The sequence below is a fragment of the Mycteria americana genome, chromosome 8, assembly GCF_035582795.1.
Source record: "Mycteria americana isolate JAX WOST 10 ecotype Jacksonville Zoo and Gardens chromosome 8, USCA_MyAme_1.0, whole genome shotgun sequence".
NCBI lineage: Eukaryota > Metazoa > Chordata > Aves > Ciconiiformes > Ciconiidae > Mycteria > Mycteria americana.
Window position 1 is genome coordinate 838,377 of NC_134372.1, and position 23,450 is coordinate 861,826.

The following is a 23,450-nucleotide window of genomic DNA, read 5'->3' on the forward strand; positions in this document are numbered from 1 at the left end:
CTGAGAATGAAGAGAATGAAGGAGATAAAGAATGGCAATAGCCACCAAGTGTTATAATAAAGAGACAACAGCCTACAGCAGTTTGGATTCCTTCGTATATGAAACAGGGTACTTTTAAGGTGAGCAGTTCCTCAAAGTGCCTTCTTTAAGCCTCAGGTAAACCAGCCAGTACAGTTGCAGTTGCTTAACTGATAGGAGCTGTGAAAAGAATTCGAGCATTCCAGCTTGGCAGGAAGGACAAGCCTCTGTTTGTACATTCTCAGCACAGAAACTTCCAGAGGTCACCGTGGTATCCGTTACTTGGATTTTTATCAGCTAGCCTAGGCGCTGAATGAAGGGTTTGAATACTCTAATGATGGACGGTCACTTAGGCTAAACCTGTAAGGACATACCATGGATACTGTACCTAAAACTGTTTGACTCTCTGCACATATCTGTGGGTGGCACACACAGGTCCTCGCTTCCATATCACAATGTGAACATCAGAAATAGTGGAAAGGTAAAAGGCGACCACAGTGAAGCAGAAGGGCCACACTGCCAAAGTCACCTGCTGTGCTCTTATCCATTTTCTACCAAGAGAAATCTGTAGTAACAGGGCAACTATAGGGAAAAGGAAAAGGATTTTAGCTTCACAGACTGAGAGTGGTTCATTTGGCAGTTATGGGTCTGAAATTCTTAAAATACTCTATGTTTTATGGGATGTGCGAAAGCTATATTGCAGTTAAGGCATTAGCACATCTGGGGTGCAGATTGATTTCAAGCTCAGACATTCGAAGTTTATCATGAACAGATACAACATTCACATGCTTTCCTAGAGAAATGGCTAATATGCCGCCTCTCACGATTTTCCAGTCCCAGACACCTCACTGTGTTTTGAAAGTTCACAGCCATTGACGTTCTTAACTCGCCCGTGCTCTGTAAAGGGCCCTCATCAAAATGCTGCAATCTGGACGCTGGGTTCCAGCCTCTCCAGCAAGAAAGCGTCTGGTTCTTTATCTGTTCACTGGTGTCTCTCTCTTTGGTCTTGATTTTTTCCTACTTAGTAAAATTCATAGCGTGGTGACACTCAGCACAGTGGTATTTTGTGGTGCACAATTCCCTGTTAAACAGGAACGAGCCTGCGGTGTGATGAGTCAGTTTAATTCCTTTCACTGCAGTCTGCCCGTGGCATGGCACTCGCAAGCCGTTGGTTTAGAAGTAAAAGCAGCCGAGATGAAAGAACTGAGCCAGAAGTTAGGAAAAGCCCCTTCAGCCTGAGCAAAGGTGGGTATGAACATGTATTATAAAGAGAAAACCTTGATGTTAATTTAGGGTCTGTGCAACACAGTAATCCCATAAAGCCAGAAAATCCCTACCCCCTCTAAACTCGTCTTCCAAAACTGTTAGGGATCAGGGGGCGAGATCGTCTCACCCTTTCAGCTGGCACCGATACAGGGGCTGAGGGAGGAGTGGAGCGTCCTCCGCCCCTGCTAACACTTTGCACTCTCTTTTGCAGAGGAAGACAATGCAGAACCAAGCCCAGAGACATAACAGCGTTCTGAAATGAGCAGGAAATACCTGTGGCTTCCACTTCCAGCCTCTGACATGGGGTCACAGATTTAACCTTGGACGTGCAACCACTCGGGCAGTTTGGTACTGAAGTGCCTACTGCCATCACAGAGAAAAGAAAAGAACGATACAGCACACAGAAAACAGCAAAAATTAAAGCATTTTGTGGAACAGTATATTGCCTCCTTTTTTGGCCCCCTAAAGCAAAAGTTACCAAGAACTTTAACGTTTGATCCTCGGAGCACAACCCTGCATGCGCATCCCGCTTGTTTTGAGGTTCCCTGCAGGGACCTGCACTTACAGCCCGGTGGACCGGACCCTTAGCAGGCACGCACATCACAGCCCAGCCGGAAGGCTCACCTCTGCGGTCAGATGAGGATTTCCCTGGGAAACAGGAATCCACCGCGTGGTCTGAAACTGGCACAGCCTGCCCTGCTCCCCCGGCCTCTGGGTGCGCCACGGGCCTGACACCGGCCTTGATGCGGCAGGATTTACTCTGGACTGAGTCCCCCTTTTTCAGGTGACTTCTTCCAGGTGTACTCAACGCAGCTGAGCTTGGGTTCTAGCCTTCGGACAGAGTCTTGGGTTTCACGTGAGCAGCTGAAAATGAATTTAGGGAACAACGCCTTCCAAGACCACTTGCAAAGGAGTGAAGGGCAGGATGTGTTTGGGTGATGGATTTTGCTAGTACAGAAGCCTTTTTCTACTATTCCCTGAAAAGGGGAGCCCATAAGCTGTGCTCGCTTTTCCCTAGGACATACTTAGCAAGCAACGTAGATGGACATTATCTATTTTTATCTATTCTAACATCTGTGTTGAAGGAATAGCCCACCGGTCCTTAATGGTGGGATAATTTGGCAGTGATTTCAAAGGGAAGTTTGGTGGGACAGTGAATACAGACCGAACACAATTACTAATATAACTAGATAAGCTGGAGATGTGGCTTGCTGGCGCTGGATCTGCTGAAAGACTCTTATCTTTACTGCCCTACTTTCTTTGTTCTTTATACCCAATGAAAATTGCCCTTTTTTTTTGCCAAGCAATGCATGGTATAAACATCAAGGAGTTTCCTGAAGTGCCTTGAGCTCATTCATTTCTTGCCTGTCTGTTCCCACTGCATCTCAGAGCCTCAGTTGCTGTGCTTGGCTGACGGAGTCAGGTACCCTGCGCCCGCCAACACCATGTAGCTTTGTTACAAAACAGAGGAAGCCTGATTCTGCTTTCTCCTGCGCCAGTTTTGCACAAATGTATCTCCACTGAGCTACGTTCCAGTCAATCCAGATTTACACCAGGAATGTTAAAACAGGAATGGGATAAAACCAACTCTCCTAGCCAGGTGGAACACAGCAAGGTGAAACCATCATTATTTTGGATACTTTTGACAGCAAGCAGTAGTAAGTAGAAATGGAAGTAAAATTTGGATGGGTAAATTTTAGTCCAAATGACCTTTGCAAGTCAGTCCCTCTGAGAAATGTCAGTATGCCCTTTCATCTTGGCTCCACCACAAGGAAAACAGACGACGGGCTGATGTGGGTCTCGTCAGCAACCCGTTTTGCAACGGTGGTGGGAGAGGAACGGTGCCACAGTCTGATCAGCTTAGACCTGGCACTTCTCCTTCGCGGCAGGTGTCAGACTGCAGGCACAGCTACGCCTGCGAGGCAGACAGCGCGTCTGTTGGAGGGCCCATCAGCGGCCAAGTGCCTGTGAAGGAAGGCAGCGCTCTCGCACACATCCGCCACGCTGCGCTGACGTCACCGTGCCTACCAGCTACAGGACGGAGGCCGCAGCGCCCGGCTGCACGCCACCACCCCTCCGCAGCAGGAGGCCCCAAGACCGCAATCCCATCGCATCTTTGCCTTCGTGCTGTCTGCGCAGCACAAGCACGTAATATAACTGGGGTGGAAAACCAAGCCAAAGCAACCACAAACCAGCAAGTGATCCTCTAATCCAGGAATCAGCTCCAGCATTGACGGTTCACGTCTTCCACTGCAGCGTCCTTGGGAGCCCTATGCCAAGGCTGGAGAGCAGCCGGCGCGCAGGAGCTGCGCACGCAGGGGAAGACGACTCCGGCAAGGTTTTTCGGCGTTGCCGTCACTGACGCCTGTCTGTACCGGTGGCACTTACTGGTATCCTGAAACTTTGCAACTGTCCGATGAACTATGCTAATTAAATGAATGCAAATGATTTTCATAACATGTTTTGGCCGTTACTGACCTGGTTAGAATTACATAAGTATATTAAAGCTGAAAGCAAATGTAGCTTATTATTAATCCTAAGAGCTGTCTGCTTACCTGAAAAAAGCATGCTCTCAGAAACTTCTAAAGGATCTTCAGCTGATCAGAAGGTGACATGTCTTGATGTTTGAGGATCTAACAAGGATCTTTGCATTTGGGCCTTTTTTCTGTTCTCTTTGATGCATAAAACTTTGAAAGATGCTGGTTTAGTTTAAATAAAATCTACAAAACTTATCTTTTCATTGAGATACCTCTCTCCTGCAGCGTCTTCCTTCAACAAATACAGATTTCAGCCAGGACTTAGGTTCATCCTCTGGCCAACAAGGATAAATCTCTCTCTTGTGATTCCTCCCCCCGCCCCTGCTTTCAGACAGATGGAAGACAAAACCTTAGCGGTTAGCACATGGCTCCCTGGTGTGGCTTGGAAAGAAACAGAAATACTTGCAGACTTTCTTCTGGACTAGCAGCGTTCTGACCTTTGTAGCTCCGTCCTCGCTCAGTATCCATCACCTCAGAACATCAAGTTCTCTTCAGCTAATCTACTGTGACAGGACGGAGCTTTCCGCTCTCAGTCGGCCTTGCCACGTCCCAGGCACGCAAGTGACGCTCCCCAGACCGCTGCCTGGGGCGCTCCCCCGCGCTCGGCCACGCTGCGTGGGACATCCCCGTCCTTGCCCTCACAGGGACTTCCCTGATGACAGGAGTTCCTTCTGCAGCATGGGAAGGAGAAGTCGTGTCAGCATCCGGGAGCCCGTCGCTCTGCTCATCGGTGGCTGGCTCTCCGCTGCTGACCACGCCGGAATGAGCTGCCTGGTGAGACTGCCTCCTGCACGTGCCCTGTACATCGCTGGCCAGTCGTTTATGTCTCCAAATACAGTTTATCCTGGTAAATTCATGACTCACCAGGGAAAAGCAGAGTCCTAAAGCAGTGCTAGAGCCAACTCTTTTTCCTCTTAGATAGTAAGGCTTTGCCCAGCTATTGCTCGTGTCCCGGCTGTGGCTAACGCTGAGCCAGGACAGCTGCTAGACAGCAAGCAGCGGACTCCTCTCTCTCAGCACGGCAAGGACCATGATACCAAGTTAGCACAGCCTGGCTTTACACATCATTAGATAGCAACCCTTTCCCAGCCCAGTTATTTTTCATCTGAATTAGTGAAAATTAAGAAGTAGTCCTGGCCATGGCAAGCACAGGTTCTAGTTCCTGCAAGACATTACTCACTCCGGTTCAGAGAATATGGTTTTCCTCCAAAGCGATAGCAAATGGACCGACAGGCAAGCAGACTGGGATCTTCCTGTCACAGCCTGGTTCCTGTGGTATTTACACAGCTAAGATGCTTATGTCACGGGTTATACCAGAGGTTAGAGGGCCATGACAGAAAATGTGCACAAATGGCAGCCCTGCCTACTTCACTGGCCTGGCCAAAAACCATTTCACTGCTTGCCGCCTCACAGTCACAAGAAACCATGTAAACAAACAAACAAACAAACATAGTACCTTTAAATTCACTATAATTCTACTCTGTTGACAGCTAATTACTGATTATAGGCATGTAATCACTGGCATGTAATCACTAATTATCTCTAGATACACCACCTGTTTTTGCTATAGAGCATCAGTGTCCTCTCCTGAGCTGTGGGCAGGGAGGCTGAAGGCAAGACCACTTTTAGGCCTGCAATGGTTGATTAGGTCAAGCGCAACACCATGGAAACAAGGAAATCTCAGCTTAGTCTTCAAAGTCTTGTCCGGGAATAAAAGCAGGCACAGGGAGGAGTAGCTGGTGATCCCTGGGACAGGCTGGAAAGAGAGGGAGTCACAACAGCAGGCTGGCATTTGAAAGCAAGTCAGCATTTGCCATCACAGCAAAGGCCAAAGGTGGAGTTCTTGAGTGAGAACGGCCAAGCCAGGCTTCACGGCTTGGGAGAAGATGCTGGATGACACCATCCAGCAAACAGGGAACAAACAGAACAGGTGGAAGGAGACTGATTTCGAGAGGAAGAGCGATGAGCAGGGAGGCAGAACATGAACTCAGAGGAACTGGGCTGACTGCTCCTGAAGTGAATCTGGCCCAAGTCTGGCAGAATATTTTGGGCTTCAAACTGATCCAGAATGGGTGTTTTCTTACGTAAATCCATCTCATCCAGGCCCTAATGGTCCACTCCACATCAACCTCTTCCAGTGGCTACAGTCTCACCCTTCCCCAAATGGTGATGCTGAAAACACCCACTGACCTGCAACCTACAGAAGATGTCTACAGGTTTACTTGGTAGTTCCTGGAAGTCTGTAGTTGCATCTCCGGGCTGGTCTTGAACTATCTCCATCTTCAGGCAAGGTGGCTGGAGCTTACCTGATGCACAGAACCTCCTGGGTCACCAGGTGTTCCTCCTCGTCAGTTTGAGTGGGTCCAGCTGGCTATGTAGACTCTACCCAGGTTGGAATATTTGGGGTTTCGTACTGATGCCAAACCTGTACTTCTGAACCTCTTAAAAACATTACTTCTGTTGCCTCGTGAGAGCTTTATCTCTGGCACCTTTTGTCTCCAACAACTTCATGACCGAGTGACTCAGTTTGCATCTGATGGTGATGCCTGCAGCGCCGCGGAGTCCTTGGGCCTTGAGGAAGAGGTAGTAGTCCTTCCTTAGAAGACAAGGAGAGGGAGAAGGAAGGAGAGGCCAGATTCCCCACAGGGAAGTTTTCAGAACTCCTGTCCACAATTATTATTTGTTAACATTTTGACCATCAGCTCATTTCAGGAGGAAAAAAACCACATGTTGAAATTTCCCATAGATTTTGCTCAGCACTAAACAAATCTGGGAACAAAGAGCATTTCTCCATTTCAGAAATATTCTTGGAATAACCCAGCACAGAAGATTATAAATTCCAACTGCTCATCAGAGTAGTGATCTCTGTCAGCATGGCAGACTCTGACAGCATGCTGAAGTCAGTCTGTACGTACTGTTAGAAGTTATACCCCCCAACAATACAACAGCACTTTGCAATAGAAATTAACAGGCTGTGAACCCGCTTTCCTTGTGGCTTTGACGTGAAATACTGAACAGGCTTTTGACAGTCAAATGATTTTTCTTTCTAACTCTGCAGTGGTTTGACTTTGGTAAAGGATTTCACGAAAGACACCGCTCTGCTGCACAGCAATCCGTCAGATGACGTCTGTGCCCATGGTGAAACCTCTCCCCAGTACCCGATATGAAGGGTTGTTTCCCCCCAACATTGTTTGCATGTTAGACAACCATCCTGTTCCCATCTTTTCTAGTTTATGACAACACAAGGTACGTCCTTCCAGTCTCAATCCGTTAACTTCTCTCATCCAGTATAGCACACGCAGGGGGGTAGGGCAGCACGTCGGCCATGCCGCGGAAAGCCGGGCCCAGTCACACGAAATGGCACATTCCCAGGGTCGCACATGAACTCGTATCTCTAGGAACAGAGACGTACCTACCGGCACTGGAAACTCTGTTCTGGGAAACAGTGATTTTAAATCAGCTGAACATCAGCTCCCAGCCTGACTTTGTGGCAAACACAACTAACGCTAGTCCTTGGGTGCGTAAGCAGGCATATCAAATGAGAGTACACATGGATGTATTTAACTGCTATACTATTGCCACGCTGCCTTCAGTTCTAGCTGCCTATGTTTCCAGTGGATGAGAAAACTGCCACCCCTCCAGCCACAATCATAGCAAAAGGACTGGAAAACATGCCTTGTCGTTTATTCTCAAGGACAACAATACAATTGTCATGTCAAAGAGAATGTTAAGCGGAACCCGATCACAGTCTGTAAGTGCCAATATGGGGGTGCAGACACTTGATACCGAAGGCCCCCGAAGCTCAAGGATGGATGTGTATGGGAGGTCTATTGCTCTATTGCTGGAACCTGAAGTTGAGCACATTTAGAGGAGATACGGGATGCCCATTTTTAACAGCAAGGGCAGGATTCTGTTTTAGGCCCTTACTGTGCCTGTCACATACTCCCCAGCACTAGGAGTGTAAATCAAGATCAGATGGTTTTCTGAAAGACATGCAGAGTTGAGATGGAGAACCCCTTGATGTGCAGAGCAGCCTGGAGGATCACACAGGTCCATTCTGACCTTCTAACCTGCAGTGTCCGAAAGTGTAGAAACTGGAGCGCGGTGATGGAAGCATCAGCCGCTGGCCTTCCCTTGTTGATGGAGATAGCAGGCTCATCGGTTGCCTGCCCTTCATGAACGTGCCATTTCCTGGGGAATGAAAGAACCCACCCATCTCTGACCTCTGCCGCTAAATGTAAGTAGGACAAGCAGATTTTCTTGTCAAGTTGGCTCTTTCGCTATTTTTTCTGTGTTTGCCCTTAGCCTGACTTTCCCTCAGGCACATGAAATGCAGTGCTGGAGGCTGTCCTGACATTGCTGCAAGAATGAATCAGCAAAACAATCCTGTTTATCTGGCAGTCTCCTAAAAGAGGACACCCTAGTGAATCAGGACTGCAGAGTAAGAGAAGGCAGCTCTAACTTTGCATGAAACAAGATAACTCTGACTAATTTCATCATTGCTACTTATCGTGCATGTAATAAAGGGATGCAGTTTTATCAAACCCTGTAGGAAGCAGACAGGGATGAAGAAATCCACGTTAACCTGCCACTACCGCTGCCCTGCTGCTTCTCAGTGCTTCTCCAGCTGAGGAGGTCTCTACAGACCTTAGAAGCAAATGAGCTATGAAACCAGACGTGCATTTATCATGCTAACAAAGTTATGCTGTCATTATGTCCCTTTCATGCGCAAGTAAAGATCTGCTGCCTCCAGGCCCACAGGAAACCCAGTGTAAAACCATTTTGTATTGATTTGACATCAAGGAAGGAAATGTCCTCACTCAGGACACGGCTCTCCTTTGCTTGAGCTTGTGAGCGTTGGTGAAGGAGGGGGTCAAATCCCACCTAATGTCAACAGCCTACTTCCTTCAAATAACACGACATTCTCCAAGTCTAATGAGCATTGTGGTCACAGCTATGGAGCCCGAGATGCTTCCCTCCCAGCCCCTCAACTTTCTTGAAAGAGGCTGAGTAACTCCAGAAAAAGAAGCGAGAATAAAAAGCTGAACACTAAATACCATGAATTTCTGGCAGGACTTTCTTCCTGCAAAGCCTTTGTGTTTCTCTGGGGTGAAAGGGGAAGATCAGCTGACACGCAATGCTAGAAAGCACTGGAAGTCCTCCGATTCCCGCAAAATCAGCTGGGCCGCCGTGAGCACGGCTGGACCTTGGCCGGTGCTCAGCTGCCCGAGGAGCAGACCAGCAGCATCGGTGGTGCAGCGACAGCTGCGGAGAGCCGTACCCAGCGCCGCAGACGTGATCCCCGCGCAGGCGAGAGCCCTTCTCCGCGGGGCAGAGACGCCTGTGCGAGCGCTGCAGCACTTGCGAGGGCTTTGCGTAGAAACCCGGGAGGTGGAGTTTGGTGCAGAAGAGGTGCTGACCCAGCCCCGCGGGCCCCGCTGGGGTGCTGTGTCCCCCCGGGGCTGCCTGGGTGCTGGGGGGCATCACGGCCATGGGCGGACGCCCCCACGTCGTCAGTGACGTCGTGTCTCATGTCCTCACCAGTGACCTGGGAGAGAACATCGGGTCATTTCTAACGCAGGTGGCAGATGACAAAAACATCAATGTTAATAACGAGGGGCGTTTAGTTTACCGAAATGGAGGTAAAGATAGGGATGTGACTGCTGCCCGTGAGACCACCGAGGGGAAAGAACTTCTACAGCAGTGGGAGCCCGTGAGTGCCGTGCGCCAGCAGCCCCACGCTGTTCCCAAACGCATCTGCCGCCGCGCGTCCTTCTGCCGCTGCGCCAGAGGCCTCTGGCGTCTCGCGAACACACACGCGCCTCCACCGTGTAAGTCACTATCGTATCGTACACGGAGGGAGGGGCTTCCTTTTGGTAGTTTACTAGCCCATGCTTTGAGACACGGTATTTGATTTCTGTTAACCGACAGATGCCCATGACAAATCACCTGACTAAAGAACTCCAGATATTTACCATTGAAATTATCCATTGCTTGATAAAATCCAGCCGTAGTATTTCACACTGTGATTCTGCCTCGCTAGCAGTCTAAAACAAAAATGAGGACCAGTGGATTTCGCCTCGTTAGTGAGACAAGGGAAACACAAGAAGATCTTAACCTCCTGGTGTAGTGAGCAACTTCCAGTGGCACAGGCAACATGATGTGAACAAGATGCCACAATTTGGGACGTGCTTCGCTTTTTTTTTCATCCTTTTCTGGTTTTTTTGTAGACAGAATGACGTTGCGTAGAGCATCTGGGAACTGGGAACCAGCACAGAAGTTTGCCAACAGAGGATGCAGAGTTTTTCCAATTAAGAAACTGCCTGCCGGCCTGACAAATGGAAAATGAATTAGTAAAATCATCAGAAAATACCCAGCAGAGAACAATGGTGCCTTGGCAGCGGTAGGCAGGATGACCTAACATGACTTCTCTGTCAATACCTTTGCTGTTTGAATGGTTCAGTTGGCAATTTAAATTCCCCTTCAAGCATTTAAAAGATAACACTTAGTAAGCGGGCAGCCTCACAGAGGAAATGCTTGTGACGGTTACACTGCACGTTGTGCCTCTCACTGGTTACTCAGCAGACTGGGCAGTCGTCATTTGGAGCCCGTGATTCCCCTGCATAGGGACTAAGGAGAAACCCAGCTGGTGCTCTGGCAGCAGATGATGAGAACAACAGAGGAAACCACCATGGGGGCTGAGTGCACAGAATAAGAAAATGCCCACCCCAGACAGGGTGATTATGTCCCATCTTATTAACTAATCCTTTTGCAGAAAGGGATTTGCCTCAGGACCATTTCCAAGAAGGCTGCACCACTCCCCCCATTCATCACCAGTGCGCTTCACCTTGTAACATGACTGATTTCCACTTCTGAGTGCTGCTTAATAAAAACAGTTCTTACTCAGCTAGAAAGACACAGTCTAGTCAGACGTAAATTAGAAGCTTGCCACTACAAAACGTAATTTCCCATAAAATTAATGCTGTTCCCTAAATCAGAATACTAGCCTATTTCTTTTCTTTCAAGATATGCCCAGCAGTGCCCATCTGGCAGGCTCAGCTCAGACTCCTGAACCACGAGGGACAGGCACTCTTGTTCTGGGGTCAAGACGTGAACGCAGTCCTCGAGCCGAGGAAACGCTCTGCAGGGCTGACGTGTTGGTTCTGGTCGGTCCTGCGGCAGCACCCGCGTACGTGAGTTCAGATGCCTGCCATCTCCATCCTCCTTGGGCTCAGGCTGGGAAGCCAGCCTTTCCGCGGGATCCCCTCCCTGATCTGTCTCTCTCACCTACTTTGCACAGAGGAGCGAGAGGAGATCTGCTTTGCCAGCAGGATTTGAAGACGCACCACTCCTGACTGTTTGCCTGAAAAGCATTTTTGTCAACTAGCATATAAACATGTGATTTAAAGAAAAGAAAATGTGCTTAATTACAGGGGACAGACATTTTGTCATTGCATAATTAAAAGCTTCAAATCTGATCTGAGACATACATAGACAGAAATATAAATAATGCATTCTGCTGGGCTCAAAAGCAAGGCTATGGCAGTGAACACACACTGAACCCAAACTTCAGTTTTCATGGTATTCCTGAACTAGAGGCCTTACAACACCTAACAAAAAGAACCTTAAAAGCAAATGGCAATTTGAGAAATAGAATCAAGAATTGTCTTTAATGCAGTGAATAATTTCCATTAAAGGTCAGATTTTAAAGCCTTCACTTCTTAGCAGAGCCCCCGTACTCCTTTACTGGTGCAGATAATTTCAGTGCAACCATTTCTGCAGCAACGCACCAGGAAAGATAAACATTAGAATCGGGATTTGAATAAATATTGCTATTAAAGTACAATGCTGAAACTTTTGCACATTTGCAGAACCAGACAAAGGCCAGGCCCCGTTCCAAGGAATTTTAATTCCCCATGAAGCTACACAACCATATGGAGAGGTCCCAACCAAAACAAGGGGTTCACTCTAACTTCAGCGTGGTCAGTACACAAAGCCATGGGGCAGCCTGTGCCCCAGGAGCACGCTTTTCATCCCAAGAAAGGCTCGCTTCCTCAAGTGCTATTACTTGGCACCTAGAAAGCGGGGGCTCTGCTCGCTGTCTCAAATAGTCTGGCCACCGGGTCTGAAATCAGCGGATGTGTAAATTCTCCCCTTGCTAGGGGCAGAAGCTGGCTGAGATGGTTTTCAGCTTCTGTTCAGTGGATCCAACTTGCCGCAGGAGGAGATAAATTCCTTCATGCTAAGGCAGACCCTTAGGAAGGCAAAGACCTGGTGGGCAGCCACTTTGTGTGCATCTACTTGGACAGCACTGGTGGTCTCGCTGCTAAGCGTGCAGTTGCAGAGGGAGAGCGTTTGCCAGGAGAGCAGTAGTAAAAGAAACTACAAACCAAACTCATTCTGGCTATTTGAAGGGACACTTCCTTCCTTGGCTGCCAGGCACTGCTGCTGCCCCTGCACCTGAAACGTGACAGCGAGCATCACACAGGCAGCAGCGCAGGGCTCTCTCCCGGTGCGTCCCTGGTCGGGCCAGCAGCGGGGCTCTGGGGCAGCCACGAAGCCCGTGGTGGTAAGTTCCGTGAAGCCACAAAGCTGGGGCAGCTGCGTATTAAAGTTCGCACGAGATAGCAAGAACCACCAAGTTTAACCCTCTCTGCTGTTGCTTTAGAGAAAGTAAGGGTAGACACTGACCAGTGTTTTACTCTGCTGTGTCACACAATGCTTTTTAAAGTAACTCATCCAAGTTTGCTGACACACTCTGTCTGTACTTAGTGCATCTTCTCTTCTCCTAACCCTTCAGGCCTGAATAATCAGTCAAAACTTCAAGGTTCTGTAGATTGTTCCACTTAGGTGGAGAAAAAAGGGACAGAGTTAACGACACTGGTACAAGTCCAGTTACAAAAGCAGACTGCTTCCCCGAGTGCAGAAGGAAGGAAACAATCCCAAACCGTTTCCTCCCTCATAACTTCAAGCTTCTGTCAGCCAGTGCCCACAGGCTCCGTCTCCAGGCATAATCACAGGGTCATTGTTCTCCATGATGGGTCAGGCTCCAAGTGAACTTTTCCGTAAGCGAGACCCACCAGTCCTCGGAGGACTGGCAGAGACAATGGCATTGCTTTGTTTTCACAAAAAAGGTTGGAAAAAGCATAGCTGACAACATCTCGTGACACAAATACGTGGTGCGAGAAGTTACTTGACAGGACGTTGAGCCCAGGTATTATGTACACTTGTTCTATATAAAGAAATGAGCACTTGGAAGAAGAATTTTAAGGCAAAACTCCAGTTTCGGTGCCGTGTGATAGATTTCACAGGCTGTTACTCAGTTACACAGCCAGTAGCATACTTAAGTCTCAGCCTCGGCTGTCCCTTTGTCCTTCAGGCCTCCTATACTTTTGAAATGAAGTTGCAATGGAGCTCTCACGGCAACGCCTCAAATGAGCCAATACGCGGAGCTCGCTCGTGCAGTTGCGTCCGGTCGCGTTTGCACGGCAGCACCCTGGGCGCACAGGTCTGACACCGCTGGCGTGTGGCGGCTCGGCTGCCCGACCCGAGCGCCTGCCCAGGGACTGCGGCCAGGCGGAGCGACGCGCAGCCCCGTGCTGGGAGCCACCGCCTCTTCGCAGGCAGCGCCGTCACCTGCAAGGGCAAAACCCCCGAGCGGGCCCAGCCGCTGCCGGTGCGTTTGCGCACACGCCGCGTGCGGGGCCCGAGCAGCGGCCAGAGGCGCTCTCCGTGCTCCCCTGTCGGGTCCCCGCTCTCCGTCCCCGAGCGGCTGCAGAGGCGTCCCGGCGCGGCGGCGGGTGGCACCCCACCGCGGCAGGCCCCGGGGCAGCGGCCCGGCACCCCGCCCTGCGCCGGGGGGACGCGGGAGCAGCCGGCCTCGGGGCCGGGCGGGGAGGCGGCTGCTCGGCTCCCGCCCGTCGCCGAGGGCCCGCCCGGGCCCGGGCTCCGCCAGACCGGGGGCGGGGGCGGGGGCGGGAGCGGGCGCGCTCTCCCCGCGCCGGCAGCTGAACGCGACCGGCCGCGCTGCTGCCGCGCCAACAGGCACCGCCGGCGACGCCGGTGAGCGGGCCCGGCTGCCGGCCCCGCCCCGCCCCGCCGAGGAGCCCCCCCCCCGGCCCCGCCCCGCGCGGAGCCGCCCGCGGCCCCGTCCCGTCCGTCCCGTCCCGTCCGGTCCCGTCCGTCCCGACGGCGCGGCGGGCATGGCGGCGGGCGGGCGGCGCGGCGGCGAGGAGCTGCCGGTGTACCTGGCGCGGCCCGGCGCGGCGGCGGCGCCCCGGCAGAAGCGCGGCGGGCTCTTCTGCAGCGTCGAGGGCGCCTTCGAGAGCAAGACCCTGGACTTCGGCGCGCTGCGCGTCGGGCAGCGCCGCGCCCCGCCGCCCGCCCGCCCCGAGCCCGGCCCCGGCCCCGGCCCCGGCCCCGAGCCCGGCTCGGCGCTCGGCCCCGACTCGGACGCCGGCGAGCTCCGCGCCGCCCCCGACGAGGAGCGGCCCCAGGACCTGGCCCCCGCGGACGACAGGGTAGGGGGCCGGGCCGGCGCGGCGGGGCCGCGGGGCGGGGGGCGGCAGGGCCGGTCCCGGGACCCCGGCGCCGGGGCTGGGGGCGGTGCCGCCCGCGGCGCGGCGGCTCCGGGCCCCGGGGCGGGGGGTCGGCCGCCGCCGGCCCCGGGGCTGGTCCCGGAGGAGCCGCAGGCGGTGCGGGCAGCCGCTGCGGTGCCGGCGCCGAGCTGCTCCGCTCCGGCTGCCCGCAGGGTCCGCCTGCGTGCCCGCACGGGAAGGAGGGCTCTGCTGTCCTCCGGTGCGCGGGGAGCGGAGAGCCTGCCTGCGGGGCGGGCTGTCGGGGAAGCGAAGGGTCCTCACCGCGTACCGGGAGGGGCGAAGCTGAGCGCTGGAGCGGCTGACTCGGTTTACCACGGTTGCTCTTTTAATACTTATATGAAAGAATACCTGCCCCCTCCCGAAAAAAAAGGGGGAATTTTGGAGTTGTTCCTCCAAACCAGGCTGATCCTTATCTCACATTGACACGGATCAGAAGTGGTACCAGAAGTGAGGGACATCACATTGGTCTGGAAGTGGCATCACTGAAGGTGTCATCAGGCACAAAGTGTCTCAACCTATGGCGAACTCGAGGTGATAATCAGATTCATCCAGCTCCGCAGCGTAGATCCTTCTGCCAGAGGTTGAGATTGCTTGCTTTTTTGGTTCTGGTCCCATTTACACCAGCGTGAGTTTGGCAGGAAGACGATGAAGTTAATAGTGTTGAGCAAATTCCTCAGCTGGGAGTTCAGTGGGCCTGTTGCTCATTTACGTGTGAGGCAAGTAAGGCCACTGGCTGGCCTGTTGGTCAATGAGCTCATTTGGGGCTGAACTTTTTAGTAAATGGTCGTCTTAAGGGCACTGGTTTTCAAGGGTGAACAGGGCAAATTAATAAAACCCATTTTTAAAAATGGAAGCAAAAATCACTGAAGTAAATCGCGAGCCTGCAGCTCCAGCCTGAAGAAGTGGTGTGGTTGACTCGGGGTTCTGCAGAAACCTCAGCTTGTGTCCAGAGTGCGAACCTTGATAAACTGCGAACGTTTGTGATCTGGAAGAGTAACCTCGCCAGCTAGAGCCTGAGGGGAGCAGAAGCGCTGAAGTGCAATGACTTGGCCTGGTTTGGTTTTGGGGAAAAGCACCAGGCTGTCCTGAATGTCTGCTGTCTTCTGTAGGAGCTTCCAGCTAGGCAGCGGGTTGCTTTGAGGTTTCTTCATTGCACTTTAATTTCTTCAGCCTCTGCTTTTTGGTTTGTTATTGGCACGCTATTTGGTTCCTGTTCTTGAGCTTTGCTCCTTCACAGCTCGGTGTACAGAGTCAGGAACAAAATTAACATTATTGCTATCAGTACCAACCTTGTCCGTATGGTTTGAATAGCAGCTGCAGAACTGACCACTGCATTAACAATTTTATGCTGCTGCTTGTTGGAAAAGAAAGAGAAACTCACAACGGCCTGTGTGCAGGCTTTGCTATGAGCTTTTCTTTATTAACCATACCAAAAATTCAGAACAGTCTCATTCCCTTTTAAGGTCTTATGTAGACCCTTATCTCCGGAGCTTCGTAGCTGAGGTTTTCCTTCAACAGCTCCTCTCTTCCTGATGATTTCTACTCCTAGATTTCTTTCTCTGAGGCCTTCCACCTGGTAACCATCAGGAACCAAACCCTTTTTATCTGCACCTCTTGCCTAAAACGGCGGGAAGCTTCATATATAAGTGTTCTTGTGTGTGCATGGCTAGAAGGAATCACAGGACTTGGTACTACAACTTCCAAGTTTAGGAATGTCCCAGAGTACGACAGCCCTGCTGGGAAATGCCCGTCGTGCGTACTGAGCCACGCTGTCTGCCTGCATAGCTGCAGAGAGTTTCTTCTGTTGAACTCTGCAGATGCAGAGCACACAAAGGCTCTTTTGTCCAGGCAAATTGAACTTCTTTGAATAATTTCACAGATTAAGAAACAGAGAGAGAGGTTAAGTCATCTACCCTTGACCAAGCAACTTATTAGGAAAGCTGAGAGTAAGAGACTTGCCTGCGCACAGGGCAGCAGACACTTGCATCTCCTAATTTTTGCAGTGAGCAGCATCTTGGAAGTACAACAGACCAACACACCTTTTTCTCTTTTTTTTTTTTTTTTTTTTTTTTTTGTCATGGCATTAATTACAATTAAAGCACCAGCATTTCTGCAGGAAGAGCACTGCAATGTGTAACTGCCCAGTGATAACCTGTGATGTCATACAACCTGTGATGTCATACAACCTGTCAGTGTAATACAGGCCCAGGTAGATGTTCCAGCCTCACTGTGCTTTATCACTAAAGTCTATTGGAAGGACAAAAACTGAGCTGTGGATTCAGGCACAGTGAAGCCGTAGTTACACTGCAGCGAGGGATATGGCTACGAGCAGTTAGGTGCTGTGCCTTTGCTTCACCAGTGGGAATTGAGCTTTGCCAGTTGATTCGGGGACCGGGAGAGTGACCCGCCGTTGGGCAGGGGCCCAGGGGTGACTGCTAGAGGAGGCCCTGGCTACGGAGGCTGCTGCTGCCTGCCTGCGCAGGCAGATGGGCTTTCTGGACTCGGCCACATCCCGGTGCCCAGTCCTGGTGCAGGGCTCGCCCGAACAAGAGATGTGCCTTTCAGGTGCTCTTTGCTAGAAGCAGGAGGCCGCTTTCCCCCGTACGAGGATCTGCTACAGCAAGGGTTGTTGTTGCAGAGCAGTTAAGATTTGGAGGAACAACGCTGGGGTCCAGATTCTGCACTGATCTAGACTATTCGCAGAGACCTTATTTAGCAAGAGCGATTTAATTCGGTGCAGGTTTCCATCGGTAATAGCCTATGTGGACTCTACCCTTGCGAAGTTTCCTGCAGATTTCCTCGGGAGCTGCCGTGCCTTTTGTCTAACCAGAGTGGATTACAAGGCTTATTTTACTATAATGAAGTCAAAGAGAGCTTCTCTGTAGGTCGCAGACAACACCCTCTGAATTCCTGTGGTAAGGATGTTCACCGGGGTCTACTAACGTATGAATAGATACTGGAGAGCTGCACCGCTTGCTTTGAGGAGCGGGGAGGGAACTTTGCATGGCAAAGGGACGCCTCTGTGCTCCGTGCCTGGGAAGACGGTAAAGCAGAAGTCTGTGGTAGCGTCCTCCATATACCTCCTTGTTGCTGAGCCGGGCAGAGACCCTGCTTTTTCATCCCCCTGTTCAGTAACACAGGCAGGAGCGCTCAGCTTGTTACGCTCACCCCCAGACGTTTCATCCCGTCCTGCTGCGTGGTTCTGCAGTGAAGTCGTCATTTCCAAGGCAACTGGCTGTGGTCCCACAAACACGGCATTGCAGCTTCACCGCAGGCTGGGGCACCTCCATCAGCCTGGCGGCCAGGGAGGAGGAGGAGGAGGAGGAGGAGGAGGCGGCGGCTCCCGCCCTTTGCAGGAGCCAGGAGTGTGAGGGAAACTACCGGGCAATGAAGGCAGGCGAGGGGTCCATCCCCTCCAGAAGACCCGCTGGAGCCAGTCCTTGGCTTTCTCCTGGAGGCAGCCAGTGCCACACATGGCTCCTCGTGTCCGGCTGCGTGACACCGCTCAGATTCAGTTAGCGATCAGTCCTGGAGAGACACACAGGGCTGCCTCAAATGGAGAAGGAAGCTTGAACTAACTCGATTCTCTCTTAGTTTTTTCTTTTTCTGACACTTGTGAAATGTGCTATGACTTCAGCATTCAGCTTTTTTGTTTCCATTGCCAGTAATTTATAGCAGAAACGCCAAGCCAACAGCAGTCTTTTTCTTACCAGTGAACTTAGCGTGAACTAAAAGTTGCAGTCGTGCACTGCCTTACAGCACAGCTTAAAACCTTGCATTTATGGAAGGGATCGTAAAGCACTTTGATAGCATTAATTCATAACCTCAGTATCACCCCAGTCAGCAGAGAGCTGAGAGCAGGTTTTTGTTTTGGTTTTACCTTTCTTTTTTTAAGAGAAGGATTTGGAGTTACATTATTTCTGGTATTTCTACAAACAATAGGAACAAAGCCAGGCCACTGAACTAGTTCCCACAATGCAAATACAACAGTGAAACCTATATTATAATTCATGGAGTTTGATGCTAAATGCTCTGCTCTTTATTGGAAAAAATCCTGCACATTTTTGTTTGTGTTTTTTAAGAAATCTGATGCCTGAAGCACAACAATAAGAGGACAGTTCTTTGGCTGTTCATGCCGGGATACAGATTATTGCCAGCAGTTACGCAAAACTGCAGAGTTTGATAAAGCACCCCCCTGTGTCAGAAGACACAGATACTGGATTTCACGGGACTCACGTGGTAGGGCTAGTTTTCTGAAGAAATTAGGGATTCAGTTGAAGAGTTCCTGCTTGCTGCAAAGAGCTTTTGTTTTACCAAAAAACTCACCCTAACATGGAAATAGTTTGATTTATTGCACTACCTTGTGGTAACAGTTCTTGGTTTCCTTCTGTCCTCGTTCTCAGCTCTGGGTGGTCACGGCTTTGCCAGCCGGTGGCCCTGGTGTTGTGGGTGGTGCAGTGGGAGCGGGGAGCTGGCTGGCAGCCGAGGGCACCGGGGGTACCTGGCCACCGCATCTGTAAGGCACCGTGACGGCACGCCGAGCTTGCACAGCCAGGGCTTTGGAAGGACGCTGCAATCGTTATCCGAGTGATGTGTTCTTGAAAACCTCATGCTTTTTCCGGGAAAATGTAGGTCTTTATGGAACTTCTATGCAGAAAAGAAACAGGGTTTTGCAGCCAGGTGTAAAAAAGATGGGTTGAGGCATGGGTTGATAGTAGGCATGGAGGTGTAGGGTTGACGGTTGGACTAGATGGTCTTAGAGATCTTTTCCAACCTTAATGATTCTATGATTCTATGATGATTCTTTGATTCTATGACCGCTCAGTCTCGCATTGATCCAGCCTGTTCTCAGCCTTCTCGAAGCAGATCTCTCTCCTGTGAAAAGGCAGGGGTGCTGGCTGGGCTGGCTGGCACGACCTGCAAGGTGAGTATTTCTGCTGGTGCCTGTCCTTTGTGTCACGGCCCCGGGATGTGCAGCATTTGGAGGGGTTCTGGCCTTGTGGTTTAAAAGGCACTCGTGCAGGGCAAGGAGTTCTTTTCTGTATCCATGATAGGGTTTGTAATGCTCTTTACATTTGCAAAATGATACCCCAAAAGACTCTTTATTTAAATAAAAAGCCAGTGATATTTTTTTCTCCACATTTGACAACTAATAAGAGATCCTAGCTCTGGCACATTTTATGAGAGCAATCGGGCATCACCAAGCATGCCATGAAGTATACCATATACGAGATGCCCTAGCAATAGCCCATTGCAGCAGGTAGGGGAGGTGATGCTGCTTTTAATACTGTATATTTTTTCTGAGGTTGTCGGAAAACACAGCAAGACCTGCAGGTGTAGTATTTCCTGATGCTGCATCAGGAAAAGTCTGTTTTCACAAGTAGCTTCCAGAATAGCTGAGGTTGCTTCTCCCTCGACCACAGACCAGCAGTGGGCTCGCTCCGTACTCTGGTGGGCGATGCCACAAGAAAAACACCTGCAGCAGGACGTGGCATCGGTGGTGCGCAGCTTTTCTCCTCTGAAGTGGTTCTGGCCGATGAAGCCCAGCAGGGTACGAGGGGCCTCTGTCCCTGCCAGGCTGCTGGCTTTAGGGTAAGGCACAGAAATGAAGGGCCCATTCCCAGGTATCTGTGGTCCTGACTGATGCCGAGACCCTTCCCAGGTGGTGATGATGGAGCTCCTGCTCAGAGGTGTGGACGGACGAGCAGGACAGAGGAGGAGCCGGGCTGGAGCCCGGCTCCCAGGGCCTGCTGGGGCCGCGGTGCCTGGCTCCAGCCCCGGTTCTGTCGGTGCCTGTAGGACAGCCCCGAGGCTGCTGCTGCCCTGAGCTGGTCCCGTGCCGTGAGCGTGGCCCGCTGCCACCCGCCCAGCGTTTCCCCGCTCGGCCAGGGCTTAGAGCTGGTCCCTGGCGGCGCCGGCTGGGTGACACCCCCCTGGCCGGGCGCATGGAGCGGGGCCTCCTCCGGCGGCTCCTCGGGGCCGGTTAAACCGTGCAAGGTGGGGGTCGGGGCAGCGCACCAAGCGCAGCCTGGGGTGGTGGCACAGGGGTTGTGGGCGGCCTCGCCGGCCCCTTCTCGCGGAGCCAGCAGCAGCCTCGGTGCTTAAAGCAGGGTGTTCGCTACTTAAACGGCAGAAGCAGCTAGAAACACAAGTTACAATTTCCCAGAGAAAGCATCGTCGGTGGTGTGAGCCGGGAGGGCCGCCATCAGGAGGAGCAGGCCGGGGCGGGAACGGAAAACCTCCGTCGGCCCCAAACGCACTTGTCGCTGTGCCCGTGGCTGTCACGGTCCTCTCACGGCGTGGCTTCCCGCCGTCTCCCGCAGGACTCCTGGTCCGGGGCTTCGAGGAGAAGCCGGAGGAAGCACGTGGCAGTCGGCAGCGTGGGTGTTTGTCCGAGGGGGCCGGGAAGGAGGCGGCCAGGGTGGGTGAGAGCGGCCAGCACGGGGGCTGGGCAGGGCCGGACGCGGCGGGCTGCCGTCCCCTCTGTCGCTCGGCGCTTGCTGTGGACGGCAGCCTGTGCAGGAGGCTGCGTGCCCCGTCGCCGTGTCTCGGTGCCCTGCCGTCCCCAGGGGAGCTGCCGCGGCCGGCCTCACTGCGGGGCTGGGCTGGTGCTCGAGCGGGGGGTTGGAGCTGCGCGGGGTCAGCCGCAGCACGGGGGGGCTCCGGCGGCCTCCTGGCAGGCAGCGTTCGACCGACAAACGTACTGTGGGAGCCAAAGAAACTACCTGAGCGATGTGGATGTTTCTTGTTGTTCTTGCAAATTTGTGTGACTTTTCAGAGCCCGTTTTAGGAAAAAAAGGAAAACAATGAAAAATTCGAGAAGTAGCTAAACATTTTGAGATTTGCAAGGCAAGACTCACTGCTTTCTCACTTGGAGGAGGCTTTGTTGTGTTGGAAACTCCTCTAAGCGTTTTTTATGAACATAGTTGAAAGTGTCAAACGCAAACTTCAGTAGGTTTAAATTGAAATGAAACATTGTGGGTTGGCCGCAGCAAAATAGTTGGCTCTGTCCAAAATAATCTTTTCCTTTTCTTTTTATCTAAGATGTCAGTATCTCCAGCAGGCTGGGACAACCCCAGCTCTGCCTTGTCCACCAGGCGGGAGGAGTATTTGTCTCTGATACGTGCCAAGCGTGCCACCGGCAAGGTGGACTAGGCTTTTGAGGGCTTTCGTTTCCTAACGATGGTGTCTTGCTGGCAGGCAGGCAGCTGCCAAGACACGGGTCCTCCAGGAGGATTCAGCAGAGTCCCGGGGCTGTAGCTCAGCAGCTTTTCCGTGTCGCTCGGCCGTTACGCTGCTCTGCTCTTCTTGCGCCGCGTGCCCGGCAGCGGTCTCCTTCCGGGCAGGGCGCTCGGTGGGCTCTCGGGTGGGCTCGGTGGCTGGCTGCCGGTGGCTCTCTTGGTGGGCTCTCACGCTGCTTCGCTTTTGCAGAGAGGTTTTGCTCGTGTTCCCGCCTGGGCGGCCGAAGTCCCGCAGCGGCTGGGCTGGTGGCTGGCTGCCAGCGCCCTCCACGCCGGACGCGTGGATCAAGCCAGAAGAAGCTGAGCGCTCGCGTGCAAAAGGAGGGGACTTGGAAATGGCCTGACCCTGCGCGTACCCTGTCGGCTGGGCTGCCGGCACTGGAGCGCGAGCTTGCAAATTGACTAGGCGGATACAGCTCCATAGGAAAATTGTTTAGGGCTTAAAGGGAGGATGTATGAACTGTTTAGTGGGAAGCATCTGTGTTAGAAGTGACTCTTCTCCAGTATCGCTAGTGACCTGGAAGGAGAGGTACAGCATGTGTGCAGGTGACGGTGATGTTGTGAATGCCAGCTGGGGAGGAACGATCCTGACGTGATCTTGAGGACTCAGAGATGCAAGCCAGGAATGACAAAAAGAGATTCAGCTCTGAAAAGTGCAAGCAAACGGACCTAGAGAAAGACTGTAAAATGTAGATGGCATTGCACATAGCATCAAAACAAGGAAGTTTTGTGATGAGACCCAGAAAAGTAATTTCCTATGTGTGGCCTGCTCTCCAGAGACGGTCTGGGTGAGTGCAAAGCTGGTCGCTGACGGTCAGCCCTAATCCCGAGGAAAACCATGGCGGAGACCAGCTTGAGCTGCGTTTGCTCTGTCGCTTTACTTCGGGCAAAAGCTTTCCCTGCATGGACCCCTTCCATTGTCACCTCTGCGAAGAGGTGGAAGGTGGAGAATGTTGATTTTTCTGCCGGGGAGCAGTTGCTATGGATGGCTGGAGAAAATGGGAGGAAGAAACAAAAAACCAAACATGCCGGCAGCCTTCCTGGAGACAGGGCTGAGAAGCTGGAAAATATAGCTGGACCTTGGCTTGTTCAGCTGGGCTGGCTCTTGGCTGTGGGTCAGATCCAGCAGCATCTTTCCCATCGCTCTGCTGGGAACAGCCGAGCTCCATTTTACAACACATGGATTTGGATCCAGTAACGGGTGTTTCCGTTCAGCTGAGGAGGGAAAAGAAGTGATGCTGAGCAGAGAGCTCAGACCTTTCTAGTCCTCGCTCCACATGTTAAAGGGGACAAGACGGGTGCCTGTATTTCACGGACTTGGGCTGAACCCTCCACGCCCTGAGGGAATTGAGTCATTTCAGTGGAAATCCAGATGCTCTTGTGTAGCCAAAGCTCAGCCCACGGAGGGAGCTAAGTGTGAAGTGGAAGCCATCTCCCTGCAGGCTTGGCATTAGCCTTTTGCCAGGGATGACCTTTCGGGGTGAGCGGTCTCCTCTGGCCCAGGTGCAGCGGGACGGCGGGAGGGACGCAGCTGCCTGCAGCGGGAGCAGGCGTCCCCAGCGGGTCGGTGCTGTGCACCGTTGTCCCCATTGCAACAGGCAGCGCGACACCCAGATAGCTCGCTGCCCCGTCCCGGGTGCTGGCGTGGCTGGAGGTGTTGTGGAGGCTGCAGGGTGTGTCCTAAAGAATGGGATTGTCAGCTTGTGCCGTGAAAGCCTGCATCCCCAGCCATGCTGTCATGGGTCAGGCCTCAAGAACTGACATCAGATTAAAGACCGTGAGATGACAAA

The 23,450-nt window shown here is 52.2% G+C and overlaps 2 protein-coding genes across 11 annotated transcripts in view; one reads left to right on the plus strand and one right to left on the minus strand.

Annotated features, from left to right (window-relative positions):
• Nucleotides 1-15,264, minus strand: part of LOC142413535 (uncharacterized) — a 56,314-nt gene extending 41,050 nt beyond the window's left edge. For 2 of the 10 annotated variants that reach the window (XM_075509762.1, XM_075509763.1), the window contains exons 1-3: nucleotides 10,829-13,285; nucleotides 9,940-10,152; nucleotides 8,879-9,369 (exon numbers count right to left, since the gene is read on the minus strand). In XM_075509762.1, coding sequence (XP_075365877.1) covers nucleotides 8,879-9,314 — 436 coding nt within the window. In that variant the 5' untranslated portion in view covers nucleotides 9,315-9,369; nucleotides 9,940-10,152; nucleotides 10,829-13,285. Of the gene's footprint in view, nucleotides 1-76; nucleotides 9,370-9,939; nucleotides 10,153-10,828; nucleotides 13,289-14,680 lie in introns of those variants that run through there. The other 8 variants (XR_012776833.1, XR_012776834.1, XR_012776835.1 and 5 more) reach the window with 8 other exon arrangements.
• DPYSL3 (dihydropyrimidinase like 3) overlaps nucleotides 13,944-23,450 on the plus strand; it is a 43,886-nt gene continuing 34,379 nt past the window's right edge. The window contains exon 1 of the mRNA XM_075509757.1: nucleotides 13,944-14,341. Within this exon, the coding sequence (XP_075365872.1) occupies nucleotides 14,024-14,341 (318 nt within the window). The 5' untranslated portion in view covers nucleotides 13,944-14,023. The remainder of the gene's footprint in view (nucleotides 14,342-23,450) is intronic.